General features: G+C 40.0%; 1 protein-coding gene across 3 annotated transcripts in view; it reads left to right on the top strand.

The window, feature by feature from the left end:
• Cdc27 (cell division cycle 27) overlaps positions 1-13,223 on the top strand; it is an 86,041-nt gene that overhangs the window by 60,758 nt on the left and 12,060 nt on the right. For all 3 annotated transcript variants that reach the window (XM_013033277.1, XM_013033278.1, XM_013033280.1), the window contains 4 exons: positions 2,733-2,885; positions 3,349-3,557; positions 7,529-7,646; positions 9,357-9,485. In XM_013033277.1, coding sequence (XP_012888731.1) covers positions 2,733-2,885; positions 3,349-3,557; positions 7,529-7,646; positions 9,357-9,485 — 609 coding nt within the window. The remainder of the gene's footprint in view (positions 1-2,732; positions 2,886-3,348; positions 3,558-7,528; positions 7,647-9,356; positions 9,486-13,223) is intronic.

Here is a 13,223-nt window from a genome sequence, read left to right on the forward strand (position 1 = left end):
CTGGCCTTGAGCTGAAGAGCTGAGGGACAGCGCCCAGGCCCAGAGTTCAAGCCCCACGACTGACAAAAAAATAAAAAATAAAATACACTCAGGGAAGGAAGTTTATTTCTCCCTTCATCTAGTTTATTGTTTCACAGATACTATAAAACAGTATTATGAGCATTGACTCAACTAATGAGAGCCTTTTTCTTTTTTCTTTTTTTTGATCTGAGATTGGGACTCAAACTTAGTATCTAAGCTTTCACTCATTTGTAGGCTCTACAACCTGAGCCATGCCTACAATCCCAATTACATATAGCCTTTATATTATTATTTAGTTTTGTCCTTTTGTTTTTTGTTTATTCGTTTAGTTGGTTGGTTTTATTTTGGTTGTGGAGCTTGAACTCTAAGCCTGGGCACTGCCCCTGAGCTCTTCAGCTCAAGGCTAGCACTCTACCACTTGAGCCACAGTGCCACTTCTGGTTTTCTGGTGGTTAATTAGAGATAAGAGTCTCAGAGACATTTCTGCCCAGGCTGACTTTGAACTGTGATCCTCAGATCTCAGCCTACTGAGTAGCTAAGTTTACAGATGTAAGCCACCAGTGCCCGACTCCATTTTTATTTTTATCTATTTTATCTATACTATAGTCCCTTCTCAAAGAAAGCAGTCAATTTTGCACTTGATAAATGATTGGGTCTGCCAAATTATAAAACATAAGTCATAGTTTTATAAATGTCCTTTCCTTTTTTATTTAATTTCAGTAAGAATAGTCCAGATATTCTTTATTCTAAACTAAGTTTAGGATTTTAAATTTGCTAAGTTGATAAACTAAGCTAATAATAGGTTTTGTATTACTAGCCAGGCGCTGGCGGCTCACATCTGTAATCCTAGCTACTCAGGAGGCTGAGACCAGATGATTGCAGTTCAAAGCCAGCCCAGGAAGGAAAGTCTGTGAGTCTCTTACCTCCAATAAACCACCAGAAAACTGGAAATGGCACTAAGCTCAACTGGTAGAGCGCTCACCTTGAGCTGAAGAGCTCTGGGACAGCGCCCAGGCCCAGAGTTCAAGCCCCCACAACTGACCCAAAAAAAGAAAAAAAGAAAGAAAGGAAGAAAGAAAGAAAGGAAGGAGGGAGAAAGAAAGAACGAAAGAAAAGAAAGAAAGAAGAAAGAAAGGATGACTTGTCCATTTTTGCTGGGAATTAACCAGAGCCTTGTGTACACTAGACAAAGCATTATAACACTAAGCTACTTCATTAGCCTTTTTAAATTTTTTGCCAGGCGCTGGGAAGGTGGCTCAGTCGTAGAATGTTTGCCTTGTATGCATGAGGCCCTGGGTTCAATTCCTCAGCAGTGCATAAGCAGAAAAAGCTAGAAGTGATGCTGTGACTCAAGTGGTGGAGTGCCAGCCTTGAGCTAAAGAGCTGAGAGACGGCGTTCAGGCCCCATGACTGACAAAAAAAAAAAAAATGCCGATACTGAGGCTTGAACTCAGAGCTTGGGAGCTTTTTTTTTTTTTTTTTTGCTAGTCCTGTGGCGTGAACGTAAGAGGTAGGCTCTGTCCCTGAACTTTTTTGTTCAAAGCTAGCACTCTACCACTTGAGCCACAGCTCCATTTCTGGCTTTTTGTTGCTTAATTGGAGATAAGAACCTCATAGACTTTTCTGCTTAGTCTGGCTTCAAACCTTGATCCTCAAGTCTCAGTATCTTAAATAGCTAGGATTATAGGTGTGAGCACCCCATAACTGGCTCATTTTTTTATTACAATTTTATATAGGTTTCTCTTTTGTCCCTTGTAAAAACTTAAACTTTCAGAGTTAATGTTCTTTTTTTTTTTTTTGGGTCCGGTAGTGGGGCCTGAACTCTGGGCCTGGGCACTGTCCCTCAGCTCTTCAGCTCAAGGCTAGCGCTCTACAACTTGAGCCACAACGCCACTTCCGGCTTTTTTCTTCTTGCTTATGTGGTGCTGAGGAATCAAACCCAGGGTCTCAGGCATGCAAGGCAAGCGCTCTACCACTGAGCCACCTTCCCAGCCCCAGAGTTAATGTTCTTAACCATGGTTTATAAATAAAACTTAAGTTCAATATAGATGTAAATTTATCATCAGGTTGCTTATTACTACACATTAAAACCATAATAATTTAGGTCATGTGAAGGGAGTGACCAATGCTCTCCCTATATGCATGTAAATTGTTTTGTTTGTTTGTTTATATTTGCCAGTCCTGGATCTTTTGTTTTTGTATGTTTTTTATTGTAAAAATACTGTACATAGGGGTTACAGTTACGTGAGCAAGGTAATGAGTACATTTCCTGTTGAGCATTGTTGCCTCCAAGTTCTGGATTTTGAACTCAGGGCCTGGGCACTGTCCCTGAGCTTCTTTTGTTACTAAGGAATCGAACCCAGGGCTTCATGCATGTTTACTCAACCACTAAGCCACATTCCCACCCCTATTTATTAAAAAAAATTTTTTTGCTAGTCCTGGGGCTTGAACTCTGGGCCTAAGCACTGTCCCTGAATTGTTTTTGCTCAAGGCTAGTATGCTATCACTCTAGTCCCACTGCTTTCAGCTTTTTCTGAATAGCTTGTTGGAGATAAAGAGTCTCATGGACTTTTCTGCCCAGGCTGGCTTTGAACTGCACTCCTCAGATCTCAGCTCCCTGAGTAACAGATTACAGGCGTGAACCACCAGCACCCATCTTATAAATGTATATTGTATCAACTTGTTTTCCCTTACTAGTTTTTAAATTTCAGGCTGAAAGAATATTCTCAGAAGTTAGAAGGATTGAAAATTACAGAGTTGAAGGCATGGAGATCTACTCTACAACACTCTGGCATCTTCAAAAAGATGTTGCTCTTTCAGTTCTTTCAAAAGATTTAACAGACATGGATAAAAATTCACCAGAGGTATGTTGATCAAAACATAGTTCCTTTTTTTTCTTTTTTTGCTCTGCTGGGGAGTGGAACCCATGGCCTCTGAGCGTGCTGGCAAATACTGTGCCCCTGAGCTATACTCTCACTCCCAGCCCCTCTGTAGTTAGGTTTTGTTTACTCATACCAAATGGGAGATCTAAAGAATGCTTGTTCAGACTCAGCTGAAACTGTGCTCCTTTGAGCAGCCCGAATGTTGAATCCTTGAATGGCTACCAGAGCTTTGTGAGTACTGATTTTGGTTTTGCAGATAAATTTTGGTCTATCAGCAAATACAAACTCTCCTATGGAGAATGAACATCGTCTCTTAGCTGGAGCCTTTTGTTTTTTGTTTATCTGTACTAAGTGAATTATAAGGTTTGGTTAGTCATAGGGTTTTATTTAAAAAAATAAAATTTTAATTGTATTTTTACTTTTTGTTCCTTTCCGTTTTGCTCAGGCCTGGTGTGCTGCGGGGAACTGTTTCAGTTTACAACGTGAACATGATATTGCAATTAAGTTTTTCCAGAGAGCTATCCAGGTTGATCCAAATTATGCTTATGCCTATACTCTACTAGGGCATGAGTTTGTATTAACTGAAGAACTAGACAAAGCATTAGCATGTTTCCGAAATGCTATCAGAGTGAATCCTAGACATTACAATGCATGGTAAGTGCTAATGAAATGCAAAAACCAAGGCTTATTTATTAATGACTTATTACAGTAATGAGATACCTAACAAGAAAAATTACTGAGTACCTGATACATATTTTTGTATTTTTTATGTATTATATCTCATTTCTAAGTAGTTACACTGCTGAAATGATGGCCAAAAAAGCTAGCTTTTGTTGATAGATGAAACAACCTAGCATTGCTTGTGCTGCTATCCCTTCATATATGTAGTTCTCTGTAATATTGTTGTTTTTAACTGTTTTATTTTGTTCTTATTATTTTATTTTTATAAGTTTACTTATTTTTGCCCCTTTGGGGGCTCTAATTCAGTATCTCCCACTCTTACTTGGCTTGCTTGTTCATAGCTGGCACTGTATCACTTGAGCAACACCTTTAGTCAAGCATGTTGTTAAGTGGAGATAGAACCTCACTTTTTTTCTTTTTCTTTTTTTCTTTTTTGCCAGTTCTGTGATTTGAACTCAGGGCCTGGGCTCTGTCCCTGAGCCTCTCTGTGCTCAAGGTTAGCGCTCTACCATTTGAGCCACAGAGCCACATCCAGCCTTTTCTGTTTATGTGGTACTGAGGAATCAAACCCAGGGGCATGTATGCTAGGCAAGCACTCTACCACTAAGCCACATTCCCAGCCCTCACAGACTTTTCTGCCCAGGCTAGATTTGACCTATAGTCCTATAGAACTCAGCTTCCTGAATAGCTAGGATTACAGGCTTGAGCAACCTATACCCAATTAAAGTGTTATTTAACAGATTAGGATTTGTTGACTACTTAGCAGTGGCTACATTCTCAATAAATTTTCTTACCAAAACTTCTCTAACAAGGAGGACTATTCAAACTGGCAAGTACTCAATAGGAGAATTTTAAATACTGAATTATTTTAGATGGCATTAAGTAAACATTGAACTGATTCATTATTTTTTTTATTTATTTTTTTGGTTGGTTGTGGGGCCTGAACTCTGGGCTTGGGTGCTATCCCTGTGCTCTTCAGCTCAAGGCTAGCATTCTACCACTTGAGCCACAGTGCCACTTCTGGCCTTTTCTGCTTATATGGTGCTGAGGAATGGAACTCAGAGCTTCATGAATGCAAAACAAGCACTCTACCACTGAGCCACCTTCCCAGCCCCAAGAACTTAATTTTTTTTAATGATAACTTAATGGAATTCCAAAATACATAATCTTTCCTGTGTTATTTCCACCTATACTTTTATTAATATAGACTTTTTATACTTTTCTTGTCACATACCACCATTAAATGATAAAGCTACTAAAGGCAAATGTTTTGTCCATTTTTTTAATTCATTGGTGCATATTCCTAAAAAGATCTTTTTATTAACCATATATTTTTATATATTTTATAACCATATATACATCTTGAAAACATAGAAACAGTTCCTATCAAACCAATACAATACACTGTAACATTAAATTACAATTTTAAAGACTATAATAACTTAGGAGAGCATGGTTTTCATAAAATATATATAGTAAAGCCATATATGACATTCTGTATAATATAATACAATTATAGCAATATAAAAGACTTGTGCTGGGGGCTGGGGGCTCATACCTGTAATCCTAGCTACTCAGGAATCTGAGATCTGAGGATGGTGGTTCAAAGCCAGCCTGGACAGGAAAGTCTGTGAGACTCTCATCTCCGATAAACCACTCAGAAAACCAGAAGTGGCGCAATGGCTCAGGTGGTAGAGTGCTAACCTTGAGCTGAATTGCTGAGGGGCAGCATTCAGGCCCAGAGTTCAAGCCCCAGGACCAACTAAATAAATAAATACATAAATAAATAAATGACATATGTGGCTTAGTAGTATAGTGCTTGCCTTGCATGCATGAAGCCCTATGTTAGATTCCTCAGTGCCACATAGATGAGAAAGCCAGAAGTGGCGCTGTGGCTCAAGTGGTAGAGTGTTAGCCTTAAGCAAAAGAAGCTCAAGAACAGGGCCCAGGCCCTGAGTTCAAGCCCAAAGACTGACAAAAAAAAAAAAAGACATAATGTACATTTGGACAAAGAATATGGAAATAGCACTTGTTAGGTCAGGTTTTAAAATCATTAAATAAGGCCCTGATAAGATCCTTAGTAGCTGTATAACATTTTTATTTTTATTTATTTATTTATTTTATGTCAATACTAGGGCTTGAACTCAAGGCCTCATGCTCTTGCTTGGCTTTTGCACTCAAGGCTGGCACTTTACCACCTGAGCTACAGCTCCTCTAGCAATTTTGATGGTTAGTTGGGGATATGAGTCTCTTGGATTTGTCTGTACTGGCTAGCTTCAAACTACAATCCTCAAATCTCATCTTCCTGACTTGCTATGACTGAGCATCCTTTACCAGCTTTTAGCTATATAACATTAAGCAAAGAATATAAATACTCTGAGCTTCATTCTTATTTCAGTTGGGCAATGATAACAATCTTCTCTTGGTTCTTTTTAGGATTAAGTGAAATAATTTATATTAAGAATTTAGCACCTGGTAGGTGGTAGAGGGTTATTCTGGCTTAAATAAATACATGCACATATAAAATACTATGATAAAATCCTTGGCACAATTAGTATATACTTATTAAAAAGGAATGACAGGAAAGTAAAACAAATTTCATTGGTAGTAGGTACCAGCAGGATGAAATAAAACAAATGGAGGGGTGATTGAGGGTGAATATGATTGATGTACCTCATACACATATATGAAAATAGAACAATAAACTCGTTGAAATTGCCTAAGAAGAGGATGAAGAGATGAGGGATATTGAAGAGGTGTATACTTGTGTGGAATGAAACTCTCCTTGTATAATAACTACTGTATGCTAACTTAAAAAATCAGTTACAAGCCGGGCACTGGTGTGTCATGCCTATAATCCTAGCTACTCAGGAGCCTGAGTTCTGAGGATCTCGGTTCAAAGTCAGCCTGGGCAGGAAAGTCCGGGAGCACTAGCCTTGAGCTGAAGAGCTGAGGGACAGCGCCCAGGCCCAGAGTTCAAGCCCCACAACCACAAAAAACAAACAAATCAGTCACTGCTGGACGCTGGTGACTCACCCCTATAATCCTAGCTACTCAGGAGGCTGAGATCTGAGGATCAGGAATGGCCTTGAGTCTCTGTGTTTTTCTTGTTTTGTTTTGTTTTGTCGGTCTTGGGAGCTGAACACTGGGCCTGGGCACTGTCCCTCAATTCTTCAGCTCAAGGCTAGTGCTCTACCACTTGAGCCACAGCCCCACTTCCAGCTTTTTCTGCTTATGTGGTGCTGAGGAATCAAACCCAGGTCCTCATGCTTGCAAGACAAGCACTCTACTACTGAGCCAACTTCTCAACCTGCCCTGAGTCGCTTATCTCCAATAAACCACCAGAAAAACCAGAAGTGTGCTATAGCTCAAGTGGTAGAGTGCTAGCCTTGATCTGAAGAGCTCAGGACAGCACCCAGGCCCAAAGTTCAAGCCCCACAATCAACCAAAAAAAAAAAAAATCACAAATGGGAAGAGAGAAGGAACAAAGTGGTATAGACACAAACAAGACTTTTCTTTGTATGATTAAAAAAAAAATGGAGCCTGTTGCTTATGACTCACACCTGCAATCCTAGCTACTCAGGAGGCTGAGATCTGAGGATCACAGTTCAAAGCCAGCCTGGGCAGGAAAATCCAAGAGATTTATCTCCCGTTAGTCACCAGAAAACTAGAAGTGGCACTGTGGCTCAAAGTGATAGAGCACTAGACTTGGTCCTAAAGACTTCAGGGACAGTGCCTACGTCCCGAGTTCTAGCCCCATGACCAACAAAACAAAACAAAAAAACTCTCCTGAATGTTTAATTAATTTTTATTGTAACTAAGACCACCAGTATTTTTTCACTGCTTTTTAAGATACCAGATATCATACATAGCATTTTAGTAGTTGAAATAAGCTGGGAACTAAAAGTTTTAGCCCTAAAATTAACTTTGTTTTATACTTTCAGGTATGGTTTAGGAATGATTTATTACAAGCAAGAAAAATTTAGCCTTGCTGAAATGCATTTCCAGAAAGCACTTGATATCAACCCTCAAAGTTCCGTTTTACTTTGCCACATTGGAGTAGTAAGTAAATATTTGTGCTCTTCTACTGCCCTTTTAAAATATTTTTATCGATTCACTTGTTATATGAAAATTGGGACTTTTTTTTAATGGTTGTTATTCAAATAACATCTCTGAATCTTCACAGCATGAAACACCTCTTTGGCTTGATATTAAAAAAAAGGGGGGGGGCTGGGAAGGTGGCTCAGTGGTAGAGTGCTTGCCTTGCATGTCCGAGGCCCTGGGTTCCATTCCTCAGCACCACATAAGCAAAAAGCAAAAAAAGCCGGAAGTGGCGCTGTGGCTCAAGTGGTAGAGTGCTAGCCTTGAGCTGAAGAGCTGAGGGACAGCGCCCAGGCCCAGAGTTCAGGCCCCACGACCGGACCCCAAAAAAAAAAAAAACAGAGCTGGACTCCAGTGTCTCACGCCTGTAATCCTAGCTACTCAGGAGGCTAAGATCTGAGGATCATGGTTCCAAGAAAGCCTGGCCAGAAAAGTCCGAAAGACTCATTTCCAATTAACCACCAGAAAACCAGAAGTGGCACTGTGGCTTAAGGGGTAGAGTGCTCACCTTGAGCTGAAGAGCTCAGGGACAGCGCCCAAGCCAGATTTCAAGCCCCCATGATCTACCCAAAAAAAAAAATCAATTTGGAAGTATGGCTTGGTTGTTAGTATACCAGCCAATGAGCAAAAACAAACATCAAATAGTGAATTCAAGTTCTGGTCTCAGACAATAAAATGAAATAAAAATAGGAGTTGGGGATGTGACTCAGTTGGTAGAGACTAGCCAATATGTGAAAGCCCCAGGTACCAAGTTCAAGTCCCAGTTTCAGACTAGAAAAACGAAATTAGAAAAGGGGGGGGGTGGTGAGGAAGGGAAAGGGAAGAGAGAAAGAGAGAGATCAGTGTTATGCTCTTATCCTTTGAGCAAGTCACTTGTGCTTTTAGAATTTTTGTTGTATGAATGACAGTACCACCACCTTGCCTACTTCCAAGGATTGTTATGTGATTCAAATGAGGATTGTTTTATTATGTTTGTTTACTTATTTCTTTTGCTTGCTTTTTGGTGTTAGGGATTGAACCTAAAGCTTTGAGCATGTTATTACACCAGTTCTGCACCACTGAACTACATTGTCACCCCAATATTTCAAATAAATTCCTAAATTATAATAGCTATGAATACTACAGGATTGATAGATAAGAGGTTCTTTGAATAATTTTTTAAAACGTGATATTTAGAGGACCATAATAAATTCTTTGAAATGCATTATCTGGATATATAAGACATTCTTTTCTTGTAAAAGGAAAGAATTCAAAGTTTTACTTGACTTTTGGATTTAAGGGTATACAAATAACTGCTCTAAATAAAATTGTAATTATTCTTAGGAAAATATAATGGTAGTTTGGAAATCAAGAGGAAGAATATAGATTTTCAACTTAGCAAATTAAATATTATTTAAATATTAAATCTATCTGTTGTTAAATGATGCTGTATGCTCAAAGGAAGTAGATGCTATAAATAGAATAGATTTAGAGGTAATCTAGATCATCCTTTAGGTAATCATTTGTTAAGCAGTCACTGTATCCACTTAACCCAGTGGACAATACAGTTAGACCTACAATCTCATCTCTAATAATTTTGTTGTCTTTATATTGGGTTTTGAGTCATATTATATGGTTCTCACTTTCATTAACCTCAAGAGGGAGCTTTAACATGATGTTTTTTTCTTAAAGGTTCAACATGCACTAAAAAAATCTGAGAAGGCTTTGGATACCCTAAACAAAGCCATTGTTATTGATCCCAAGAACCCTTTATGCAAATTTCACAGAGCCTCTGTTTTATTTGCAAATGAAAAATATAAGGTAAGATATAGTCCACTTGTCTTCCACATTGTATTAATTATGTCTCTTTTTTTAACTAAAACTTATTTATATGTTCATTTCTTAACTGAAGTGATTAATTTTCTCCATTTTCAAAAACTGTTAATTTTCTTTCATGATTTTATTTCTTCATGAGATAAAGGAAGTATGTGTATATGTGTGGATATTTAGAAACTTATGGTTATTCCTTGTAATAGAAAGGCTTTTTTTCTACCAGGGAATTATTTTAAAAGTGAGACCTTAACCATCATCTCAAGACCAAAATAAATGAATAGTTGAGAAATGGATATATATTCACTATTTTTTGTTATTGGTCATGGGGCTTGAACGTGGCCTGGGCACTGTCCCTGAGCTCTTTTTGCTCAAAGCTAACAGTCTACCACTTTAGCCACAGCTCCACTTCAAGTTTTCTGGTGGTCTCCAATGAGAGTTTCCTGCCTGGGCTGGCTTTGAACCTCCATCCTCAGCTCTCAAGCTTCCTGAGTTGCTAGGATTGCAGGCATGAGCTACCTGTGCCCAGCTGTGTATTCACTTTTTTTTTTTTTTTTTTTTGCGGTCGTGGGGCCTGAACTCTGGGGCCTGGGCACTGTACCTCAGCTCTTCAACTCAAGGCTAGAGCTCTACCACTTGAGCCACAGTGCCACTTCCGGCTTTTTCTGCGGTGCTGAGGAATTGAACCCAGGGCCCATGCATGCAAGGCAAGAACTCTACCACTGAGCCACCTTCCCAGTCCCTGTATATTCACTTTTAAAAGAACATTTAGGGAAGTGGCACTGTGGCTCAAGTGGTAGAGGGCTATCCTTTTCAGAGCTGAGGGGCAGTGCCCAGGCCCAGAGTTCAAGCCCCACGACCGACTCCAAAAATGTTTTTTCTAATAATTTTAGCCCAGTGCTGATGGCTCGTGCCTGTAATCCTAGCTACTCAGGAGGCTGAGATCTGAGGATCGCGGTTCAAAGCCAGCCCGGGCAGGAGAGACCGTGAGACTCCTATCTCCAATAAACCACCAGAAAAAACTGGAAGTGGCGCTGTAGCTCAAGTGGTAGAGCGCTCACCTTGAGCTGAAAAGCTGAGGGACAGCGCCCAGGCCCAGAGTTCAAGCCCCACGACCGACAAAAAAAAAAAAAAGATTTATCTCCAATTAGCCACCAAAAAAAGAAAAAGCCACAGTGGAGCTGTAGCTCAAGTGGTAGAATGCCCAGCCTTGAGTGGAACAAGCTAAGAATCAACACTCACAGCCTGAATTCAGGCCCTACTAATGGCAGGCACACAGACACACTCAAACTCACATGAGTATATAAGAACAGTTACTAGTTGTGTATAAGATGTCCTAGCTGCACTTCTACTTCTCTATAACTTAATGATGGCAGCAATCAACCTGTTGAGTGTGTTGTACTGGTATCTAATCATTTAAGTTACCAAATGGAAAATAAAAGGCTGAATTCTCACATTATATCAATTTTACAGTTTGCATCTGATTCCATATAGAGCAGACCATAATTTACTTAAAGCTCGTCTGCAGTTAGACTGCCCTAGTTGCTTTTTTAGTATGTTCTAGGAATAATAATACTGTGTCAAGTGTTCTTGTAAAGACGATGATGATTTTGTTGTTGTTGTTTTTAGTGTACCCCTGGGACAGATTCTTAATAGTGATACTGGACATGTTAGCTCATGCTTGTAATCCCAACTTTTTGGAAGCTGAGTCAGGAGGATTATGAGTTTGAAGCAATCATGGGCTACATAGTGACAGACACCTTGTCTCAAAAAATCAAAATAAATCAATCTGATTACTGAATCAATGTTACATGCAATTTGTAACTTGCTGACCTAGCCTCACAAGCAAGTTATAAAGTTTATACTTTACCTATATTAATAAGAATACCTCTAGGGGCTGCAGGCATGATTCAGTTGGTAGACTGCTAGCCAATGAGTCAAAGGCATCAGGTACCAAGTTCAAGTCCCAGTCTTGCACCTAAAAAAAAATAAAAGAATACCTCTTGCCAGGTACCAGTGATTCACACCTATATTCCTAATTACTCAGTAGGCTGTGATCTGAGGATCACATTTTGATGCCAGCCTGAGCAAAATAAAATCCAGAAGTGGAGCTGTGTGGCTAAAGTGGTAGAGTTGATAGCTTTGAGCAAAATGGAGCTCAGGGACAGTGCTCAGGCCAGAGTTTTAGCCCCAGGACTGGTATACACACACACACACACACACACACGCACGCACGCATGCGCGCGCACACACACACACACACACACACACAATAATAATAATAATAATAATACCTCTTTCTCTCACTAATGCTAATTTTATGTAGCATAATTTTCTTAGAAATTTTGTCTATTTGCTATACACATTTTATTTATTTATTTTTTTGGTCAGTCATTGGACTTGAACTCTGGGTCTGAGCACTGTCCCTCAGCTCTTTCAGCTCAAGGCTAGCGCTCTACCACTTGAGCCACAACGCCACTTCTGATTTTCTGGTGGTTTATTGGAGATAAGAGTCTCATGGACCTTCCTGCCCGGGCTGGCTTTGAACTGTGATCCTCAGATCTCAGCCTCCTGAGTAGGTAGGATTACAGGCATGAGCTACCGGCACCCGGCTATGCACATTATTTTTAATGATGATAATTGATGATAATCTCTTTAAATACAAATATAATTCTTTTTTTTGCGGGGGGGTCCGGTCGTAGGGCCTGAACTCTGGCCTGGGCGCTGTCCCTCAGCTCTTCAGCTCAAGGCTAGCGCTCTACCACTTGTGAGCCACATTGCCACTTCCACCTTTTTTTTTTCCTGCTTATGTGGTGCTAAGGAATCGAACTCAGGGCCTCATGCATGCAAGGCAAGCGCTTTACCACTGAGCCAACTTCCCAGCCCACAAATACAATTCTTATTCCTATATTTTTCTCTTCTTTCCAACTCTTTAGCAGAGGTCAAAAGATTATTACACAGTTAATTTAGTTCACTGGGAAAAATTTCATTAGCGTTAGTCCAGTTGATATTCAAAGCTTAGAGTTTGTATGAGGGAGAAGATCCAGACAGAACTTGTGTTCTATAACCTAGTTTTTTGTTTTTTTGTTTTTTTTTTTTTGTCAGTGGTGGGGCCTCACCCTGGGCCTGGCCCTGTCCTTCAGCTCTTCAGCTCAAGGCTAGCACTCTACCACTTGAGCTACAGCACCACTTCCAGCTTTTTCTGCTTATGTGGTGCTGAGGAATTGAACCTAGGGCCTCATGTATCAAGGCAAGCACTCAACCACTGAGCCACCTTCCCAGCCCCTGCAACATAGTTTTTCAAGGCACTGTTTTCATAAATTCACACCTAATATGATGAGCTTATTTTTTTTATGATTTTTTAATTGAAAAGGTGATGAGCTAGAGGGGTTACAGTTACATAGGTAAGGCAATAAGTACATTTGTTGTTTTTTTTTTTGCCGGTCATGGGGCCTGAACTCTGGGTCTGGGCGCTGTCCTTCAGCTCTTCAGCTCAAGGCTAGAGTTCTACCACTGGAGCCACAGCGCCACTTCCGGCTTTTTCTGTTTATGTGGTACTGAGGAATCGAACCCAGGACCTCATGCTTGCAAGGCATGCACTCTACCACTAAGCTACCTTCCCAGCCCAGTACATTTGTTTTTAATCATTGTTACCCCATTCCTCTTTATCTCCCACTTATCTGTCCCTATCCCTGCCCCCCCCCAAGCTGTAATGTTCATATCTTTTTT

The sequence above is a fragment of the Dipodomys ordii genome, unplaced genomic scaffold (genome assembly GCF_000151885.1).
Source record: "Dipodomys ordii isolate 6190 unplaced genomic scaffold, Dord_2.0 Scaffold165, whole genome shotgun sequence".
NCBI classification, from domain to species: Eukaryota; Metazoa; Chordata; class Mammalia; order Rodentia; family Heteromyidae; genus Dipodomys; species Dipodomys ordii.